Below are 21,735 nucleotides of genomic sequence, written 5' to 3'. Positions count from 1 at the left end.
ATTAGTCCGAACTGTTCCAGAGATATTAAAGAAAATTTGATTTCATTTTTCAACTTTGGCACCCTGTATCTCAGTTATTATCAACTTTTGGAATAACATAAATTTAGCTATATTGCATTATTTTTATGTCATAAATCCATCGTTGCTCTGTGTCCCATTACTTAAGACTCACCCTGTATATTATATATATTCATGGCGCACATGAATATGTAGAAATGGCTGTGTTTTATTTTAAATTTAGTATAATTGGTTAAAAAGGTTACAAATTGAGTGGCTATTATTAAAAACATTAAAATTCCAGTATTGACGTTATTTGAAATGTTTAATAAAAATTCGAATTATAACATACAGTGTAGTAAATTGATCAAAGACGGAGTGCGTAAATAAACGATAAACAAAAGTATTTGGAAATCATATTCATACGGTAAAATTCTTTAGTTGCACCTAAAATTTAAATTTATATCATAAATAAACCAAATCGGGAGTGTTATCAATTAATTAATTTTTACTAGTTCACATTTAAAAGTCGTTATAATAGCATAACTAATCAGTTAAAAATGAAAACTAAAGAGATTAGTTTACCAGAACGCGAGCTTATGATTAAACTACATCTAGATGGTAAAACTTACCAACAAACAAGTGAAACAATGGGAAAATCTATTTCTCCAGTTGGGTATATAAGAAAGAAGTTCAAAACTGATAATTTGATCAGAAATAAGCCCAGAGAAGGACGTCCAAAAAAACTCACGGATCGGGAGAAGAGAAAAGTTGTACAAGAAAGTCATAAAAGTGCCAAAAATCTTGTTGCCAGATTTCTGGAAAGGCAGCTAGTACCGAGACAATCAAACGTATATTAAGAAAAAGAAACTATGCGAGGAAAGTAGCTAGGAAAAAGCCTTTCATTAGTAAAGTTAACCGTCGCAAAAGACTGTCTTTTGCAATGGAACATCTTAATAAGCCAATAGAATTTTTGAGACGCGTCATTTGGTTCCAACGAACGGCAGTACGTGTGGCGAAGACCAGGAACCGCGATTAAAAAAGAAAATCTGCTTCTAACGGTCAAACATGGGGAAGGTTCGGTGATGTTATGGGGATGTACGGCTGTCAATGGTGTGGGAATTTACATATTATAAACGGAATTATGGATAAAATGATGTACATTCATATTCTTATACAACATTTGACTACTAGTGCTCAAAAATTAGGTAGGTCTTCAGGGAAATTATTTGCTGCAGCAGAATAATGATCCCAAACATTCGGCTAGAATAGTCCAAAAGTGGTTATTGTAAAACACTCCAAAATTCCTTCGTACACCTCCTCAGTCACCGGTCTCAATCCAATTGAGCATCTTTGGCAAAGTTTAAAAAATCGTATAAGCAAATACAAGATCTCCAACAAAACAGACTGTATTGCGGTTATTCGTGAAGAATGGAATAAAACCGACGTTCAACAACTTAAAAAACTTGTGGATTCGATGCCAAAACTGTTATAAGCCGTTATCAAAGCTAAGGATTATTCGACTAAATACAGTTGAACTCGTTTATTATGGACTCGTTTATAATGGACACTCGGATATAATGGACAACTTTTGAGTCCCCGTTTTTAAAGATAAAGGAGAAAAATGGCCCGGGAGATCGGCATCAGTGAATTCAGTGTCCGTACTATAGTCAAAAAGAACCTTAAGCTTAAGTTCTTGAAGCTCCAAAAAAGCCAGCATCTCAACGACCAAAAGTGCAAAGTACGGCTGCTACGTTGTCGACGATTGTTACACAAGCGAGATGCTCAATTTCATAAAAAGGTTCTCTTTTCCGACGAGAAATTCTTCAGTGTTGAACAGGCCCACAATGTCCAAAATGACAGAGTACTTTCTTCAGGGTCCTCGGAAACCAACAAAAAAGGACGAGTGGTCTTGCGTACCCAGAAACCATCCGGAATTATGGTATGGGCTGAAGTGTTGGCGAAAGGCAAAACCAGCCTAGTGTTTGTCGAAGATGGCATCAAAATCAATGCCAACAATTAGATTAGCAATATTTTAGAGGCTAAAGCGATTCCCTGGGCCGAACAAAATGATCCAAAACAGCAGTGGATCTTTCAGCAGGATTCAGCACCTGCCCATCGAGCAAAAATGACACAAGAGTTCTACCAAATTCATTTTCCGGATTTCATCAGCGCACAAGAATGGCCACCCTACTCACCGGATCTGAACCCGTTGGACTACTCCATCTGGGGAATTTTCGAGACAAAAGCTTGTGCTAAGCCCCATAAATCAATCCAGTCGCTGAAGCGCGATTTGGTGAAAGCGTGGGACGAAATTGAAGAAAACGTAGTGCACGCCGCGGTTGACCAATTTCCACGACGTCTCAAGGCCTATATCAAAGCAAATGGAGGAATTTTTGAAAACGACCACTTCTAGACAAAATTTTATCTTTTACATTATTATTACATATTTCGCTGGTTTTGCTGAATAAAATTTAATTATAAAATAATGCTCTAAAAAGTTGCAGAACTTTTATCGTACCCTGTATTTGAGAGTTGGGGTGATAAGTTTGCTAGATCTTGTTAATGAGTTGTTCTTATTAAATGAGCTTGAGAATCCTGTAAAGTGTTTGAATGCTTAGTGGGGTACCACAACCACAATTCGTATGTTCGCGGATAGTTGTGGCAGCCAGAACAAGAATCAACATGTTATTCATTCCATAGCCTATTGATTCCAAAAAGAAGCCTCTAAGCCTATTAAAGAAATAATTTTGGCTTTCCCAGTTTGAGGCCACTCGTATTGACCAGCAGACCAATTATTTGAAAGGGTTGAAAAAAAAAACTTAGAAAAGTTGGGGAAACTTTTGATCCGACTGGTTATCACAATATTTATCGAGAAGTTGGTGAAATCAGGAGATTGGGAAAGGAATGGTTTTTAAAGGATTATAAGAGCTTAACGACTGTATTAAGGAAAATACACACATCAACAGAATCTGGGGATAATGACGGAAAATCGCAACAAATGATTTATTTCTATATGAAAACCGTTTTTTTGTTAATAAATAGACATGCTGTTATCAATTGAATATTAAAGATTGAAAAAATTATCAGACCGACGATAAAAGATAGAATGTACAAAAATGTACAAAAATGTACCAAAAAAAAAAATTTGATATAAACAGTTAGTTTTTTGTTTTGTTCTTTTTTTAACAAATAACGGACATTCACAAGTTGTTCAGTTAACGGTTAGTTCAGTTGATTATGGCAAGACAACATTTAACAGAACAAGAAATGTACAGAGCTATTGGGACGCTTGAGGATGGCGCAACTCAACAACATGTTGCTCTTCATTTGCAAACCTCTCAAAGTGAGATTGGTAGACTTCGTCGGTTTCGTGAAACAAACAGTGTACGTGAGAGGCATTTGGGCCAGGCAAGACTGACAACCTCGATTCAAGATCGTTTTATAACTTTACAAGCCAGAAAAAACAGAGTTCAAACAGCATCCAGTTGGTATCGGAATTACAGCATGCACATAATGTGACGGTTAGTGCTCAGACGGTCGGAAGGCATTTGCATGAATCAAATCTTCATGTTAGACGCCCATTCAAAGTTCCTCCTCTATCATGTGGAAATCGATCGTCCTGTGGTGTGAGGAACATTTGAATTGGACAAATGAACAATGAAGCACAATCGTTTTCTGATGAATCCCGATTTGGTCTTCGTCCAGATTCAAGGCGAACTAAGATATGGCGCGAACCTGGAATGGTAGAAGGTCTACAAACCGCATAAGAGGTATACACTTATGGAGGAACAGTTATGGTTTGGGGTGAGATTAGCATTGGCGTTAGAACTTCCCTCGTTCCCTTAGAAGGGTTTTTAAATGCCGTTGACTACTGTGATAGGATTCTTCAGCCTATAGTGATTCCCTATGTAGGAGCCGTTGGACCAAGTTTCATGCTTATTGAAGATAATGTTCGTCCGCATACCGCACGTGTAATTCAATATTTTTTGACTGAAGAATCTGCTGATGTTTTACTCTGGCCAGCACAGTTTCCGGATTTGAACCCTATCGAACACGTTTGGAATATGATTAAACGACGGGTCCTACGTGAAAACCTAGTTTTTGATACACGTGAGCAGCTTATTTTATGCCTGCAACGAGAGTGGACATCAATTAATCAGAACGATATCGATGTGCTCATTATGAGTATGAGCAGACGATACAAATTCGTATTGAACACTAAAGGAGGCCACACTAATTTTTTTTTTTCATTATTTTATTTAATTTATGGTGAAATTTGAAATTTCAAGATTCTATTTTTGCAATAATTTATGTTTATTTTCAAAAATTTGTTAACATTTAATTTTTCTATCCCCTAATAACTTTCATTAACTTATGAGACATGTTGTAAACACTACGTATAAGAATTTTTGGTTTTCGTACGGAAATAAATATGTAATTTGTTGTAATTTTTCGTAATTATCCTTAGACTCTGTTGATGTGTGTAGATGGGACAAGTGAAGCCAAGATAATTTTTTTTTTTAATTCCGAAAGAACAATGAATAAGCTGTTAAAAAGAAGACATCATTTTTTATTCCTTAATCTTGTATAAATATTAATGAACTCAAAACATGTTAGAAAAGTAGACAAATAATGCATATATTTAAATAGATGCTTCATCTATATGTCCTCCATGTAATTGAATAATTGCAACGCGTAATCGAGGTATCTTCGCTACGATTTTTGTCAAACTTTTAGGTGTTATTTGGTCCCTTACTGCTTCTAAATTATTGAACAAGTTGTTAGTTCATGTAGACGCCAATCGTTGAACCTTTCTGTCTAATTTATCTTACATTATTGTGTTCAATGGGATTTAAATCCGGGCTCTGAGGAGGCCAAGCCATTAATTTAACAATGCCTTCCATTTCTAAATTGTGTAAATATTCTTTACATAATTTAGATGTGTGTTTCGGGTCATTATCTTGCTGTAACACAAAATTCTAGTCCAAAAGCATTAGTCCAGAAGATATTGCATAAGTTTCCGAAACGTTACGGGATCGTTCTTTTCCCAAAATCTCTTCAATTCTCACTATGCCATCCACAGCTGTGCTAGCAAAACAACCCCAAACCATGACTGAACCACCTCTATGTTTACAGTAGGAAGGAGACACTCCTCTCTTGCACGTTCACCCACCGATCTACGAACAAACACACGTCTTTGTGAACCGAATAATTCACGATTCATCGGTCCATAGAACTTTGTTCCAGTCTTCTATCGTCCAATGTTGGTGTTTCCGGGCCCATTGAAGACGCTTATGTTCATTTAGTTTGCGTAAGGAGGGTTTCTTCATAGCTATTCGTCCATATTCCTGTAGGCAACGTTTTACCGTAGAAACATTAACTGGCTGTGACCGCGTAATATTTATTTCTGTATTAATCTTTGGAGCAGTTTTACGTCTAATCAATGCCATTGCACGATCATCTGAAGATGTAGTCGCTCTTGATCTTCAAGTCCGTTTTTTGTTTACAAAACTACCAGTTTTTTGGTATTTTTTTACAATGTAGTCAACGGTGGAGTGAACTAAATGCAATTCTGTGGCAATTCGTCGGTTGCTTTTGCCACTTTTGTGGTAAGCCTCTATCAGCACACGTATTTCAATGTCCATTTCTCCTCTTTTAGGCATTATTTTTGATTTTTTAACATTTTATTTTACACAAGACCTTACCACTGTGAAATCGTAAGCATACTAACTTTGATTTCGATGTATTATGCCAACTCCGTCAAGAACGTAAAATTATTATCACTAAGTTGAATATGTTGGAGTCTTTAGGGAAAGACATTCTGACAGCAGGTACTATTTTATACGTGGATACCGCCATGAAAAATCAGGATGATGATCGAGAAAAAACACTACCGTTAACGCCAATAAAGTCTATAATTAAAATGAACGATGACTTTATCTGTACATGGGGTGCTCGAATATCAAGTTAAAGTATTGTTCGAATTTGGAGGAATATTGAACCTAACTCTAAATCTGCCAAAAAAAGGAAAACAGGGAAAATAAGCAGAATTTGGCATCTGCCCATTTTGTTCTGGTTGACCAATCAGAAGACGGATTAGGTACGTTCCCACGAATTTGGGATTTTTAGATTAAATGAAAAGAAACAGACCTTAAAAGGTTTTTGCAATTAACGTGTTAACACGTCGACTCTGCGAAGGGCCAAATTACTGAAAACGGCTGATGAGTGACGACAGAGTCACGGTGTGTGAAGAGTACTCGAGAATATTTCTACCTATTGGTTTTCATGGTCAAACAAGGACATCCCTCAAGTTGAGCGATTTATGAATGTTGGTCATCGGTTACATTCGAATGAGGCATAACAGGTGGTTTGGATGGGTATCCAATAGTATACAAGGTGATCCACAACTTACCTATAAAATTTTAGGGGAAGGTGTGTCATGAAAAAAATGAAATATTTCGGAAAAAAATTGTTAAAATTTAATCATTGTATAACTGGACGACTGTAATGTTTTAGGTTAACGTACGCCATGGAATTTTGTTGGATACCTTCTCAACCTTACGTGTAATTTACAGTTGGGTCTCCCACATGTCAATGGTTGGGAGCTGAAGACATGGGTGATCCGACTTACGGGTACTTTTGTTTCATTTAAAATAAAAAAAGCGAGCTTACATGTGTAAGCAATTTTGAAAGAACCCTTAAGTAGAATCACCCATGTCTTCAGCTCTCAATTATTGACATGTGGCAGTCCCAACCATAAATTATACGTAAGATTGAGAAGGTATCCAACAAAATTCCATGGCGTACGTTAACCTAAAACATTACAGTCGTCCAGTTATACAATTCAAATCAACAATTTTTTCCGCGGAAATTAAAAAGATTTTCCAAATAATGTTCTTACAAAATCGACTTAGTTTTTCATGACACACGTACCCCTAAAATTTTATAGATAAGTTGTGAATCACCCTATATATGCCAAATAAGCCCAACCAATATGGCGTTAAAATATATGCATTGGTAAATGCAAAAATGTATTACTGTGCCAATCTCGAAATATATGTGGGAAAGCAACATCCAGGCCCGTATAAAAAAGATATCTCAAACATAGCGTTAGTGTCTCGACTTCGCCAATCCATTTCTAGTACTAAAAGAAATGTCACCATGATAACTTTTTCACTAGAAAACAACTCGCTGATATTTTACAAAATAACCACAAGCTCACTATTATTGGAAGGATGTGAAAAAATAAGTCTGAATTCCATCTAAAACGACCTGTAGGATCCAGCATGTTTGCATTTCAGAAAAAATGCACATTAGTATCATACAGTGTGACCCACTTAAGAGCGGGACACCCCTGTAAAATTTTTATTTGTGGTTCGATTTTGATCATTTTTTTATATGTTGTAGGGCATCAAAAACTCTATTTTGTGACAAGTTCTTGTTACGCTCGCTTAAAATCTAAGGTCTACTTTGCTCCTTTCTTATGACGAAATTTTAAGAAAAGACATTAGGGAATTTTTTATTTTAAATTTAGCTTCAGTAATAACTTTAGAATTATTCAAAATGGCTGTATTTCAAATTTCGTTAAAAAATGTTTATCCATAAAAAAGTTGTAGAGCAATCCAATTTTAAATTTATTGAACCATCTGGATGTAATAATTTTTGGTCAAGTTGGCTGAGTACGGATCCAATAAACATAGTTAAGTCACTTGTTTTATCCTTGTCATTAAATACAATGCAATTGTCTTTTTGTAAATAAATAAACCAGTTCTTGGTGGTTTAGAAGAAAATTTAACTGTTTTTGATTGAAGAAAAAGTTCAGATATGAATAATCAATTAACTTTAAGGGAAAAAATTGAAATAGTGCGTCTTTCTGGTGACAATGACAGAAGTGTAAGGGAAGTGACTAGAATATTTAACACAAGATATCCTAATCGACGTCCGATTACTAAAAGTACAGTGAATCGAATAAATCGTACATTTAATGAAACTGGAGCCGTTGATAGATATTTGTTAAAAAACAACCGTCCTGGAAATAGAAATGAAGGTGATACAGAAATCGCAATTTTAAATTATTTTACTAATAACCCACATGCTACATTAAGAATAGCAAGTTTAGATTTAAATGTACCGAGGGAAAAGATTCGTCGATGCCTGAAAAAGAATAAAATTAAGCCATTTAAACCAAAATTTCTGCATACTTTGGAGGAAGGAGACAAGAACAGAAGATTGGAATTTTGTTTGTGGGCGCAAGGGGAGTATCAAGATAACAACAATTTTCTAAAATGTATTCTATTTAGTGACGAAGCTACATTTACTACTAACGGGATAGTTTCTTCACAGAATTGTAGATTTTGGTCTCATGAAAATCCACGCTGGATTATCAACTGCAAAAGTCAATATTCCCAAAAAGTAAATGTTTGGTGTGGAATAATCTATGACAAACTTATCGGTCCATTTTTTCTTGAGGGCAATATGAATTCTGCAAGTTTTTTAGAACTATTGAGAAATGAATTATCCAATGCGATTGACAATCTTCCACTATTATACACAAGTAACATGTACTTTCAACTTGATGGAAGTCCTATACATAACGCGAAAATTGTTCGGCAGTGGCTAAATACAAACTTTCCCAATCAATGGATCGGACGGAATAGTCCATTAATACAATGGCCACCCAGATCACCGGACCTGACCCCTTTAGATTTCTTTTTGTGGGGTACTCTTGGGCAAAAAGTATATAAAAACCGCCCCAGAAATAGAGAAGAACTATGCATAAGGTTGAGACGCGCCTGTGAAGAAATTACTCCCTTATCTCTCAGAAAAGTAATGAGTAATACTAGAAGAAGATACGAGAAATGTATCCAGTTGAACGGTAGCTTAATCGAAGCAAGTGTTTTTTAAAATGAATTAAATCTCTTTTCGTTACAATTTTTTTTTCACATTGAATCATTAATTAATTTAAATTAAATAAAATTTAATTGTTCTACAACTTTTTTATGGATAAACATTTTTTAACGAAATTTGAAATACAGCCATTTTGAATAATTCTAAAGTTATTACTGAAGCTAAATTTAAAATAAAAAATTCCCTAATGTCTTTTCTTAAAATTTCGTCATAAGAAAGGGGCAAAGTAGACCTTAGATTTTAAGCGAGCGTAACAAGAACTTGTCACAAAATAGAGTTTTTGATGCCCTACAACATATAAAAAAATGATCAAAATCGAACCACAAATAAAAATTTTACAGGGGTGTCCCGCTCTTAAGTGGGTCACACTGTATATCCTGAAACACGGCAAGAATGTCATTCTTTTATCTACTATGCATTATGATGACCAAATAGATGAAAGAACAACAAAACCAGATATAATTCTGGATTACAACACTACAAAAGGAGGGGTGGATATCCTGGACAAAATGTGCGAAGCATATAATTGCGCTAGGGGCACTTCCAGATGGCCCATGGTAATTTTTTATAGGCTCTTGAACATTGCGGGTGTGAATTCATTCGTAATCCATAAAAACAATACACATACACTACAAAAGCAGCCAAGGCGTCTATTCCTGGAAAATTTAGGAATGGAGCTGCTGGATAGACATGTTCGAAGGCGAGTCCATTAAGAAAATCTTCCAAGAAATATCAAATTACGACTTATGGATATACTTTCAATAGACTGTTAGGGATACGGTATATAACATCTGGGCAAAAAGAACAAGAGGACGAGTACATAACTATGAATTCTTGGAAGGCTCGACCTCGGCAAATACCATAACACCATAAATTAAGTGATAGATAGCCGGGAAGAGGTGTTAGTTACGGGATAGGGGTAAGTGCCGGTAACCGGAGGTAAAATAGGAAAAAGGACAGTGTTGCATGAGATGAGCGGCATAGAATGCATATTATCTTTATAAAACCATAGTTTTACTTAAACGGTTGTGAAATACGTCTTAACAAGACATTCCGGAAGAAAATGAAAACCTATTCAGACCAAGTGCGTATAGATGAGATGTAATTGGTGTGATAGCAAGAAGAATGAAAAAAACTAAATGTTCTTGCACAAAATGCCATAAATTTATGTGCTTAGAGCACATACAGTGCACCTGTTCTAATTGTTACAGGGAGGTTGAGTTAATTTTATACAGAAAAAATGTTTTTGTTAAATTTTATTCCTATTTATTATATATATTTTTTAAATTAATATATTATATTTATATTATTATTTTTTCTATTTTGTAATTATTGTTAATTTGTACTTTTTTATTGTTGTTTTAAATACAAGTGTAGTTTACTTTGCCTGCCGTAAAACTTTTCTTATTCCCCATTACGTAGATGTTGGGTTTCAGAGACCGACGTTAAGGAATATGTAATGTTACTGCACGTTAAGGAGGAAGGAATAAGGGTTACCCTGTATAAAGAAACTTTCACTCCTTTTCCTTGTCAGGACAAAAGTCTAAACATCCATGTTTAGCCAAATTCTGTACAGCTGCAACTCCCCCGTAAATCATCATTTCTTGCCATTCTCTTAACGTTACGGTTTAAGGATTTAGAAAGTTACCATCTGTAGATTACCTTGTTAATTGCCTAAAACCGGAGTACGCCTATGGATACTGACCCCCAGATTTAGTACTTAAGATAATCCCGAAGCTTCTAAAAGGGATTCATATACAGGGTGTTAGTGAAATAACTTTCGGAAATTTAACCAGTGATTAAGAACATCATTTTGAACAAAAAAGCTCCTTAAAACAGGGGTCCAAAACCTAATAATTAAAAAAAATATATAATACAGGATGAGTTTTTTAAGTGTGTCACGTAAATATCTCTGAAGTTATGAGTTTTAGAAAAAAAGTTTGAAATAAAAAAGGGATTATATGAAAGGGGGAAACTTTTGGCATCATCACTGTTTCGATTCAAGGTCATCTTCAGGCTCTAATCAAGGTCAACTTTGTTTTTTCAAATGGAAACCCCACATTTTTTTGACAGATTCTGATTTGTTGTTCAAAATAAGCATGTTTTTACTTGAAACATTTTTTTATTCATTTGATAGTTTTGGCACAAATTGACATTTTTAAAGAATTTTGTTCTAACGAAAATGCTTGATTCGATACATCCAAGAGAAGAAATTAAAAAAAAAACATAATTTTTAAAAGAAGTTGTCTACACTGAAGTGCCAACAACTGCTGAAAACATGAAAGAAAGAATAAGAGTAGCTTGCCGTAACATTCCACCAGAAACATATTGGAGTATCCAACAATCATTCAAAATGAGGATCGCTAAATGCATTGAAGTAGAAGGACATCATTTTGAACACTTATTTGATTGAATTTTTAAAAATTATGTTTTTTTTTTTAATTTCTTCTCTTGAATGTATCGATACAAGCATTTTCGTTAGAACAAAATTCTTTAAAAATGTCAATTTGTGCCAAAACTATCAAATGAATAAAAAATGTTTCAAGTAAAAACATGTTTGTTTTGAACAACAAATCATAATCTGTCAAAAAAATGTGGGGTTTCCATTTGAAAAAACAAAGTTGACCTTGATTAGAGCCTGAAGATGATCTTGAATCGAAACAGTGATGATGCCAAAAGGTTCCCCCTTTCATATAATCCCTTTTTTATTTGAAACTTTTTTTTCTAAAATTTTTTTATTTAAGCGATTTTATTTAAGCGATATTATTAACAGTACCTACGTGACAATGTATTCTGTACGCGAGTATCATGACATGCTTTTGATCTATGGAGAGGCGTCACAAAATTCTGAAGAAGCTAGGCGCATTTACGGTAATCCTTATCCAGAAAGAAAACTTCCAGCTCGACAAACATTTGTGCGAGTTTCCCAAAACCTTCTGGATACAGGGAGCGTTGTTCCTTCATATCAAGGACACGAAGTCGACATAGAAAAGTTGGTTCTGAAGCCGAAGAACAAATTTTAAAACTTGCTCAAAAGAGTTCAACAAGGAACACCCGGAGTAGAGCATGCATAGAGTCAAATGGTGAACATTTCGAACATTTAATGTAGCAAAAACAATAATAAATTTGTGTTTTTGAGTGTGAAGTGAGTGGTGTAAAATGTGTAATGTGACATGTTAAGCTAATTAAAGATGATAACAATAATTTCACGGTAAATGGCTTTTCAAAATAATAAAATAAGAATCACATAATTTTTAAATTTCATGAATGTAGTGCATTTTGTTAATTATGTACTGTAAAACCTACCAGACCCAAAAAAAACGTGTAAAAAGTAGACCCACTTCATATAGCTACCTAGGTGGGTGTGGAAATGAAATAAATTGCGACGCGACGTTGCCAATTCTCACAAAACGTTTTTTTGATTTTCCGGGGAAATGGTTGTATTTACGACCCCTCTTAAAAGAAACTTTTTTGTTCAAAATGATGTTCTTAATCACTGGTTAAATTTAACTCGACGCTTCCGGAATTTTGTTCTCTCCCTCATAACTCTTGCACTTGAAAATTCGACCCTCTCTATTGGATTTTGCTGAAATTTGCTTTAATACCAAGATCTCGAGTTTTGTTTCGCGAAGTTCCATTACATGACATCATCGTACCTAGACTATCGCTCAAAAGTATTTGGGCCTCCTCATTTTGTCGTATTATTTAAATAAAAAGATAGTGTAAATGTCCCTTTTGAATGTATTTCATTACTTCTCTCTAGTACAGTATTTTTGCATAAAAATATAACAATTAATATTAGTCTGAAGATATAATTAATTATCTACGAAACCATAAATTTAAACAAAACCATTACGAGACATTAAAAAAAACGCAACTGTAGCAACAGCTTAAAATAATTCGGAGAGAAAATTTGGATTTTTTTGTTATTGTTATTTGTTTGTACCCATCCAAACCACCTGTTATGCCTCATTCGAATGTAACCGATGACCAACATTCATAAATCGCTCAACTTGAGGGATGTCCTTGTTTGACCATGAAAACCAATAGGTAGAAATATTCTCGAGTACTCTTCACACACCGTGACTCTGTCGTCACTCATCAGCCGTTTTCAGTAATTTGGCCCTTCGCAGAGTCGACGTGTTAACACGTTAATTGCAAAAACCTTTTAAGGTCTGTTTCTTTCCATTTAATCTAAAAATCCCAAATTCGTGGGAACGTACCTAATCCGTCTTCTGATTGGTCAACCAGAACAAAATGGGCAGATGCCAAATTCTGCTTATTTTCCCTGTTTTCCTTTTTTTGGCAGATTTAGAGTTAGGTTCAATATTCCTCCAAATTCGAACAATACTTTAACTTGATATTCGAGCACCCCATGTACAGATAAAGTCATCGTTCATTTTAATTATAGACTTTATTGGCGTTAACGGTAGTGTTTTTTCTCGATCATCATCCTGATTTTTCATGGCGGTATCCACGTATAAAATAGTACCTGCTGTCAGAATGTCTTTCCCTAAAGACTCCAACACATCATACCATGAATAAGAAAGCAGAAACAACCTCAGCAGTTCAATTCGAATTACCAAAATATCGTTTAGACAAAATGCAGATAGCGGTGTCTATGAGGATCGCATTTCCTTTAGTAGTAAAAGCTACACCATAAATATCCCGCTGAATGTACTTTAAGGCAGAACCACTTGTACCTTTAACTAAGAATAAACTCTGATTCTGTTCAAAATCTAAAGCCACTAATTTTCCCAAAGAACATTCAAGTTATAAAACTTAACTTCTTTGCACTGACACTGTACTTTAATCTTAAAACCAAGTGCTCGTTGACCATATCTAGAAAAAGCAACATCTGAACCACCCTGTCGACACTCAACGATTGTTTGCAACGATGAAAATTCTAAGGAAAACTGGATAAAGCAGTCAGTGGCAAAGTCGCTCTGACTCACATCGAAACTGTCATCCTTACTCTTTCATAACCCATTAGTGCCCATAAGTTTTATTTGTTTCGACTCATAAAAACTACGTTCATGGAGAACTATAGACACTAATTAGATGTAGGTATTATACAGGGTGATTTACAACTTATCTATAAAATTTTAGGGGTAGGTGTGTCATGAAAAACTAAATCGATTTTGTAAGAAAATTTTTTGGAAAATCTTTATAATTTCCGCAAAAAAAATTGTTAAAGTTTAACCATTGTATAACTGAGCGACTGTAATATTTACGTTTTTCTGCAGAATCCCTTTTAGGTTTATCGACTTTACGTATAATTTATAGTTAGGTCTCCCATGTGTCAATGGTTGGGAGCTGAAGACATGGGTGATCCAACTTAAGAGTAACAATTTATGATGCCAAAATTGCTTACACTTGTAAGCTCGCTTCTTTATTTCAGGTGAAACAAAAGTACCCTTAAGTCCGATTACCCATGTCTTCAGCTTCCAACCATTGACACAAGGGAGACCCAACTGTAAATTATACATAAGGTTGATGAACCTAAAAGGGATGTTGTAGAAAAACGGGAACATTACAGTCGTCCAGTTATACAATGGTTAAACTTTAACAATTTTTTCCGAAAAATTTTTAAGGATTTTTCAAAAATTTTTCTTACAAAATCGACTTAGTTTTTCATGACAAACCTATCCCTAAAATTTTATAGATAAGTTGTGAACCACCCTGTATAATGCAATTTCAATTTTATGTTGATTGGAAGTACAAAAAAAAGGTGACACATAATGCGCCACTATTTTTTTAAATCGAAACATAACATATTATTCTAAATAAATAATGATTTTTTTATACGACTATCCAAACAAAGTATGTACAGTTGCGGAAAAAAGTATTTAGACACCGTTTCATTTGGAATATAACACTTTCCAAAATCGAAACTGTATTAGTTATATTTAACTATGTGTATACAGAAAATAAATCTCATAGCCAGATTTTTTAAATAATGTATAATTTATTAACAAAACAAAAGTGTGAAACGACAACAATAAATTATATTGAAACAAGTATGAAATTCAATAGGAAAAAAGTATTTAGACAAATTCTACAAAGGATAACAAACAAATATTCTAATATTTTGTTGCGTATCCTTGAGACTTAATAACAGCTTCTAACCGTCTAGGCATAGAATGAACTAAATTTTAATAACTTCTGGAGAGATGCTCATCCATCCGTCCATTAACTCTCTTTTCAAATCGGTACGGTTGTGAATAGGTTTTTTGCGAATTTTTCTGTCCAATTCTTCTCACAAATGTTCGATAACATTCACGTCACTACACGTCGTTCACGTGATTGAGGAGGTATTTCCAATACATGGGGAGTATTGTAAAGAAGCCATTCCCTTACTAATCGCGATTTATGCTTAGGATCGTTATCTTGTTAAAAATGATAATGACCTTCTAGATTCAATTTAATGGCACTTTGACGCAAATTGTTCTTCAAAATGTCTAAATAAGAATATTGGTTCATAATACCATCTATAAATACAAGGTTTCCAACACCATTTGCCGCCATACATCCCCATACCATCACATTACCTCCTCCATGTTTGACTGTAGGCTGAAAGTTTTCCTTATTTAGAGCTGTACCTTTCTTTCTCTAAACTAATTTTCGTCCATCTGTAATGGAACTCGCGAAACAAAACTCAGGAACACTTTGGTAGATTTTTATTCCACTCGTTATGACACACACAACCCTTAATCGTTTACAAAACTAAAGATCTCGGGATTAAACTGACATTTCAATAGAGAGAGCCAAGCGATTATGAGGGAAGTGACAAAATTCCGGGAGCGTCGAGTTATATTATTATAATCGTAATGGTCAAAATAGTTATGGTCCTTTTACAAGCTTCGGGGTATCTTAAGTACCAAATCTGGGGGTCAGTACCCATAGGCGTACTCCGGTTTTAGGCAATTAACAAGACAATCCACAGATGGTAACTTTCTAAATCCTTAACCCGTAACGTCAAGATAATGGGTTCCCAACATATGGCCATCCTGGACATACCACCAAAGTAATGAAAATTCATAGGCGTAGCCTAAGGGTACATTACACATCCAATCCCCAAACACTAAATTTACTTTCGTCCAAAAATATAATAGTTTCCCAAAATTCATTTATCTTGTGTTTATGAGCATTTGCAAAATCAAATCGCTTCTTTCTATTCATATTATTAATTATTGGTTTACGACGTGCAGTACAAGCTTTGAACCCTTCCTTTTTCAATTTGTTTCTTACTGTTCTTGGTGTTACAGACTTTCCTGTTGCCAATTCCAAATCTCTGGCGATAGTTGTTGAACTTTCAAATGGGTTCTTCTTAATGGTTCTGACAATTAAGCGCTCATTTTTGTCGTCAAGTTTTGAAGGTCTGCCGGGTCTTTTTCTATTTTGGACTGTGTTTGAAATTTTGAATTTGTTTATGGTATATGCCACTGTCGAATGGTGTCTACTCATCAGTTTCCCAATTTCTCTTGCAGATTTACCGTCTTTATAAAATTTTAATAACCAAATTTTTTTGCTCATTTGTTAATTCCCTAGTTTTTGGAGCCATTTTAAAAAATTTCAAGTTTTTATTACCTTAACGAAGCAAGAACTGATTCTAAATGATTGCAGTATACAAGTTGCTACAAGTTGTTTCTTTTTCCTGAAGCAGCAAAATGATTAAAAGGCAGTATGCACGCGTGTCTAAATACTTTATTCCTATTGAATTTCATACTTGTTTCAATATAATTTATTTTTGTCGTTTCACACTTTTGTTTTGTTAATAAATTATACGTTATTTAAAAAACCTGGCTATGAGATTTATTTTCTGTATACACATAGTTAAGTATAACTAATAGTTTGGGTGTTGGAAAGTGTTATATTCCAAATGAAGCGATGTCTAAATACTTTTTTCCGCAACTGTATGTAGGATAAGGAAAATGAAAATCGTTATGTTATAAAACAGTGCAAGTGTTGGAATTTCCCAACATAAAACGGTTGAAAACCGTTGGGCCTCCAATTGTTGTTGTGCCCCAATAAAATAGACATCCTCGAGCCACCGTTACGTGCCGAATTAAGATGGGAGCTATGCGTTCCGCCCATCTGGTTCTTTGCGGCTCGGGGTTGTAGCCCAGAATTGGAACCACCACCGACCTCCAATAAACCATCAGGAATTCCCCGGCGTAAATATTGCACAATGCGGCACCCAAATTAGAGGGTGGCGGCATTGATATAATTCAGAATAGGTTAAAAAAGTAGCATCTCTCCCACCAGTTCTTGCAGCCCTAAGAAGTGGGGAAGTTGGCAGACTCCTCCAGGGCGAGATGGGTAGTACGAAAAAAGATCTCTAAGAGTGCAATTGGACTCCCGATTGAGAAAAGTATCTCAATCTCTCAATCTCTCTCTCGCTACTTAGTAGTTACTCTCAGAACTCAGGGTCTATTGGTCGCTGCTCAATCACTCCAAACTCTATACGCGTACACTAAAGAAAAACAGTTCTAGCAATTTCGCGTATTCTCAACCTAGTCCTCAGATCTCGCGTACACGGTGCCTTCGACTGTATCCGCTATTGTGAATTTATACAAGATAGTAGTGTATTAAATTATTAATTGTGCAACAGTGTTTTTTATGAACTGGAAAACCCATAAAACCTACTTCCTCTAAATGACGGTAGACCGTCTGGTCCTTCGAAAAACCCAACCAGCATAAGTGGATTAGTCCGTGGGTATCTATTGAGGTAGTCACTACTGTTAGGCAGACTCTAAGAGACCCTGGCCTAAACAGCAAGTAAACAAAAAAATTACTTATTACAATGCAAACACGTTAGGACAACAGCTGTGCATCGCGCTGCATATTTACCAATTTATGAAAAATAACTAATTATAAATGTTAATAAAAATTTATGCAATGAAAACACATCATCACAAAGAACGCCCTCGCATATACAGTCAAACTTCAATAAGTCGAACTTTGATAACTCGAATTTTTGATAACTCGAATCAAATTCACTGGATTTAGCACCAAGGTTGTAAATTATGTATAATTTTTACTCGATAACTCGAACTTCTATTACTCGAATATCTTGATAAGTCAAACGTAATATTTGGCGCCAGCTTCGATAAATCGAATTTTCCAGGGGAATCCCCTAATTGCCTGTCTTTTAGCCGTTCCCATCGATACCTTCTTACGCGCTTCAGTTAAGTTAATGAGCCGAACTTGCATGCTTGTTAACGTTCTTTGTTACAAAATAGTAAATATTTTCTTGTTTTATAGTACTGGCAAACTTTTATTTTTATTAAACTTTTATTACTTTTATTAAAATGTCAACGAAACGCGTTTTAAAAACTTTATCTATTGATGAGAAATTTAGACTCATAAAAGAGGTGGAAAGTGGCTCACGAAAGAAAGATGTAGCTGCCAAGTATGAGGTTCCGGCAAGTACAGTGTCTACCATTTTAAAAAATAAGCAAGCAATTATTACCGCGTTCGAAAGTGGTGTAAGTGGCAGTTCCAAGAGGCTTAAAAAACCTACGTACGAGGATGTGGACAAAGCAGTTTTAGAATGGTTTAAATCGGCAAGAAGGCAGAACTTACCTATATCCGGGGGGTTAATTAAAGAAAAAGCTTTGGAATTTAGTCGAAAATTAGGACAACCCAATTTCAAGGCAAGCACGGGGTGGTTGGATAATTGGAAACGAAGGTATTTTGCATCCATTCATATAAATTACATAGTGCTTAAATTTTTTTTTTTCCTTTTTTAAGGTGTGTTTTTAAAGTGGTCATAAGAAGGCTTGTGGAGAGAGCAATGATGTGAGTGACGAGGACTGTACGAAATGGAAACGTGATGTTTTGCCACATTTATTGGAAGGTTTTCAACCACGAGATGTATTTAACGCGGATAAGACTGGCTTATTTTTTAAATGGCTCCCAAATAACACCCTAACTTTTAAAAATCAAAAGTGTCATGGAGGAAAACACAATAAACAGAGAGTTACATTGATGATTGCCACAAACATGGATGGATCAGAAAAATTGAAATTGCTCTTGATAGGAAAAAGTAATCAACCTCGCTCTTTTCGAGGTGTAAAATGGTTACCTGTCGAGTATAAAGCAAACTCAAAAGCGTGGATGACAGGAGCAATTTTTGAAGAGTGGTTGTTAAATTTGGACAACCAATTTGGAAACATGAAAAGAAAAATAATTCTTTTTATCGATAACTGTCCAGCCCATCCTAAAGACATTCAACAAAGGTTAAAATTTATCAAACTTGCTTTTTTTCCGCCTAATATGACATCAAAATTGCAACCCCTTGATCAAGGTATCATACAAAATGTGAAGTGTCATTATCGACGCAGAATTTTGAGAAAAACAATCAAATGTTTGGAAGAGAACATAACATTAATGGACTGCGTTGATGAGGTGAACAGTGCTTGGAATATCGATGTCAGGCCCGAGACCATTTCAAATTGTTTCAAAAAAGCGGGATTTGGTCAATACTCCGAGTGGGAAAATGAAGATGAAATTCCTTTGATTTTCATTAGTGAACGATTGAAAGAAAGAAGAGAAGAAGAAATTCAGCTGCAAATGGAATATGAAGCTTGGGAAAATCTTAAAGGTAAAGAAGGTGTTACCTTTAATGATTATGTCAACGTCGACGATGATATTGTTACTTCGGAGTTTCCCACAGATGAATACATTATCGAGTTCTGCAGATCCGATTCTGAACCGCCTGACAATAAAGACGACAGCGACATTGATGTAGAGAACACTTTAGAAGATAATCTGCCGCAACCACCCTCAAACACGTTGGTTGCAAATTCGATAAGTGTTTTGCGTTCGTTTTTAAAAACTAACGAACATACAACAAACTCGTTGTATAACGGTTTGAATAACATTGAAGCTTTTTTTGAAAATCAAATTAAGAAACCTTCTCGTCAGTCACAAATAACTGAATTTCTTAAATTAACATAAAAACTACCACACTACCACTGAAATAAAACATACAAACATAAATTGTATTTTACTTGATAAGTCGAAGTCTCGATAACTCGAATTTTGTTTGTGGCAAAACGTAATTTGAGTTATCGAAGTTCGACTGTATTTAGAAGCGTTAAGTTCATATATTTTTCATTAAAAAAAATGAATTTTTTTTTAGTACATTTATGAGCCTATGGGCCTTAATGGGTTAATTATTTATTCGCCGATGTACTGACAAAATCCTTTCCAACTCCATCTGAGAATTGATTGTTGCGAAATTTTCTTTTTTTATCAGGACAATTAGGGCGTTTTAATGATTTTTTATTTTGTTTCCTGTCCATTTTCAATTACTCAGACTCTAAAAAGTGACGCTCCATTCACAATCAAATGTTGCATAATGTTGTTCCTTTGGGAAAACTGGCCGCATATTTATACGACATTAGTTTCTAAAGTATTGTCGACATGTCGCAGATACGTATGTAGCTCCGCTTACGACACGTAGATTCTTGTGACGATTCATACATCAAGCAGACACGCCGCAGACAGGACAAAACTTGTGGCCAACAAATATTATATAACACGCTTTGTTTAAATTCAAGCGACATTTGTCTGCGATTACATTTATATAGGGTGGTCCACTTTTTTCTAGCAAGACATTAACAATCGATAGAAAAATATTTTAAGAAAATTTGATATCAGCATATGTCCATGAACGCTTCGTTTTATAGATAACGGGCGTGGAAAACTTTTTAAAAAAATCGATTATTTTTTATAATACTCCAACTTTTGGAGATATTTATACGAGCAACCAGTGCCAGAGTTGTGAGGTTTTACTACCATAAAATTTAATAAATTATTACTACGGTCTTGTCTAAAATAATTTTTTTTTCTAAATGAGCAATTCATTCTCTGCAAAAAATGTCACTTGACATTTTTTCGTATCTGGCTCAGTTGCGTAACAAATTCAACCAAAAAAAAAATTAAATTAATAAATTCTCCCGACCTATCCCCGTTAGACTTTCTTGTTTGGAGATTTTTAAAAGAACAAGTATTCACAATTCTTGTGAAAACAAGAAAAAAACTTATTAGCGGCATTAGAGATGCGTGCACTGAATTTAGAAATCATAATTTAATTGGTGTTGTCTGATTCATTAGACGTCGGTGTGAATTATGTATGCATCAAAATGGTTCATACTTTGAATACCTACTTTAAATTAAGTGAATTTTTGTAGCTGTTTTTCACTTTTAATTATGTAATGCGTATCATTAACAATAATAAATAATAAGATTTCATTTCAGACAGAACCGTATTAGTAATTTTTTTAATTTTATGACAGTAAAACCCCACAACTCCGGCACTGGTTGCTCATGGCCTGTGATATTTCTAAACATAGCAGCATACAATGTGATGCTGTACACCAAATTTAGTTTAAATATCTCTAGAGGTTGGAGTATTATAAAAAATAATCGAGTTTTTTTTTTAAGTTTTCCACGCCTGGCATCTGTAAAACGAAGCATTTATGGGCCTACGTTGATATGAAATTTTCTTCTTAAAATAAGTTTTTCCATTTTACTATATATTTCTATGTTAAAGTCCTGCTACAAAAAAGTGGACCACCTTGTACAAATAGTTAAGTAATATGATGATCCATATGATCACACTGTAGAAGAACATTCAAATAGACATGTGCAGGAAAAATCTCAATGCATACTCTATTTATAGTATTGGTCAAAATACTTGGAACTTAGAAATTGGGCCTTTATTTAGATATCCTTGTTATAATACAGGGTGATTCATTAACAATGGGACAACTGAAAACTGAAAATATTACATGTCAAATAGATTGGAGAAAATAT

General features: G+C 34.7%; 2 protein-coding genes across 3 annotated transcripts in view; both read left to right on the top strand.

Moving 5' to 3' along the window:
- Positions 1-21,735, top strand: part of eRF1 (eukaryotic release factor 1) — a 114,172-nt gene that overhangs the window by 46,007 nt on the left and 46,430 nt on the right. The gene's annotated exons all lie outside the window — the stretch shown is intronic.
- Positions 1,622-2,020, top strand: LOC136410540 (uncharacterized). The gene has a single exon (XM_066392731.1). The coding sequence runs from the start codon at positions 1,622-1,624 to the stop codon at positions 2,018-2,020; it is 399 nt and encodes a 132-aa protein (XP_066248828.1).

Source organism: Euwallacea similis, chromosome 8 (assembly GCF_039881205.1).
Source record: "Euwallacea similis isolate ESF13 chromosome 8, ESF131.1, whole genome shotgun sequence".
NCBI classification, from domain to species: Eukaryota; Metazoa; Arthropoda; class Insecta; order Coleoptera; family Curculionidae; genus Euwallacea; species Euwallacea similis.
Note: the sequence above shows the minus strand (reverse complement) of the source record. Positions and strands in the feature narration are given on the sequence as shown.

Coding starts and splice junctions, on each gene's coding strand:
- LOC136410540 (XM_066392731.1), top strand. CDS start 1,622: ATGGCCCGGGAGATCGGCATCAGTGAATTCAGTGTCCGTACTATAGTC.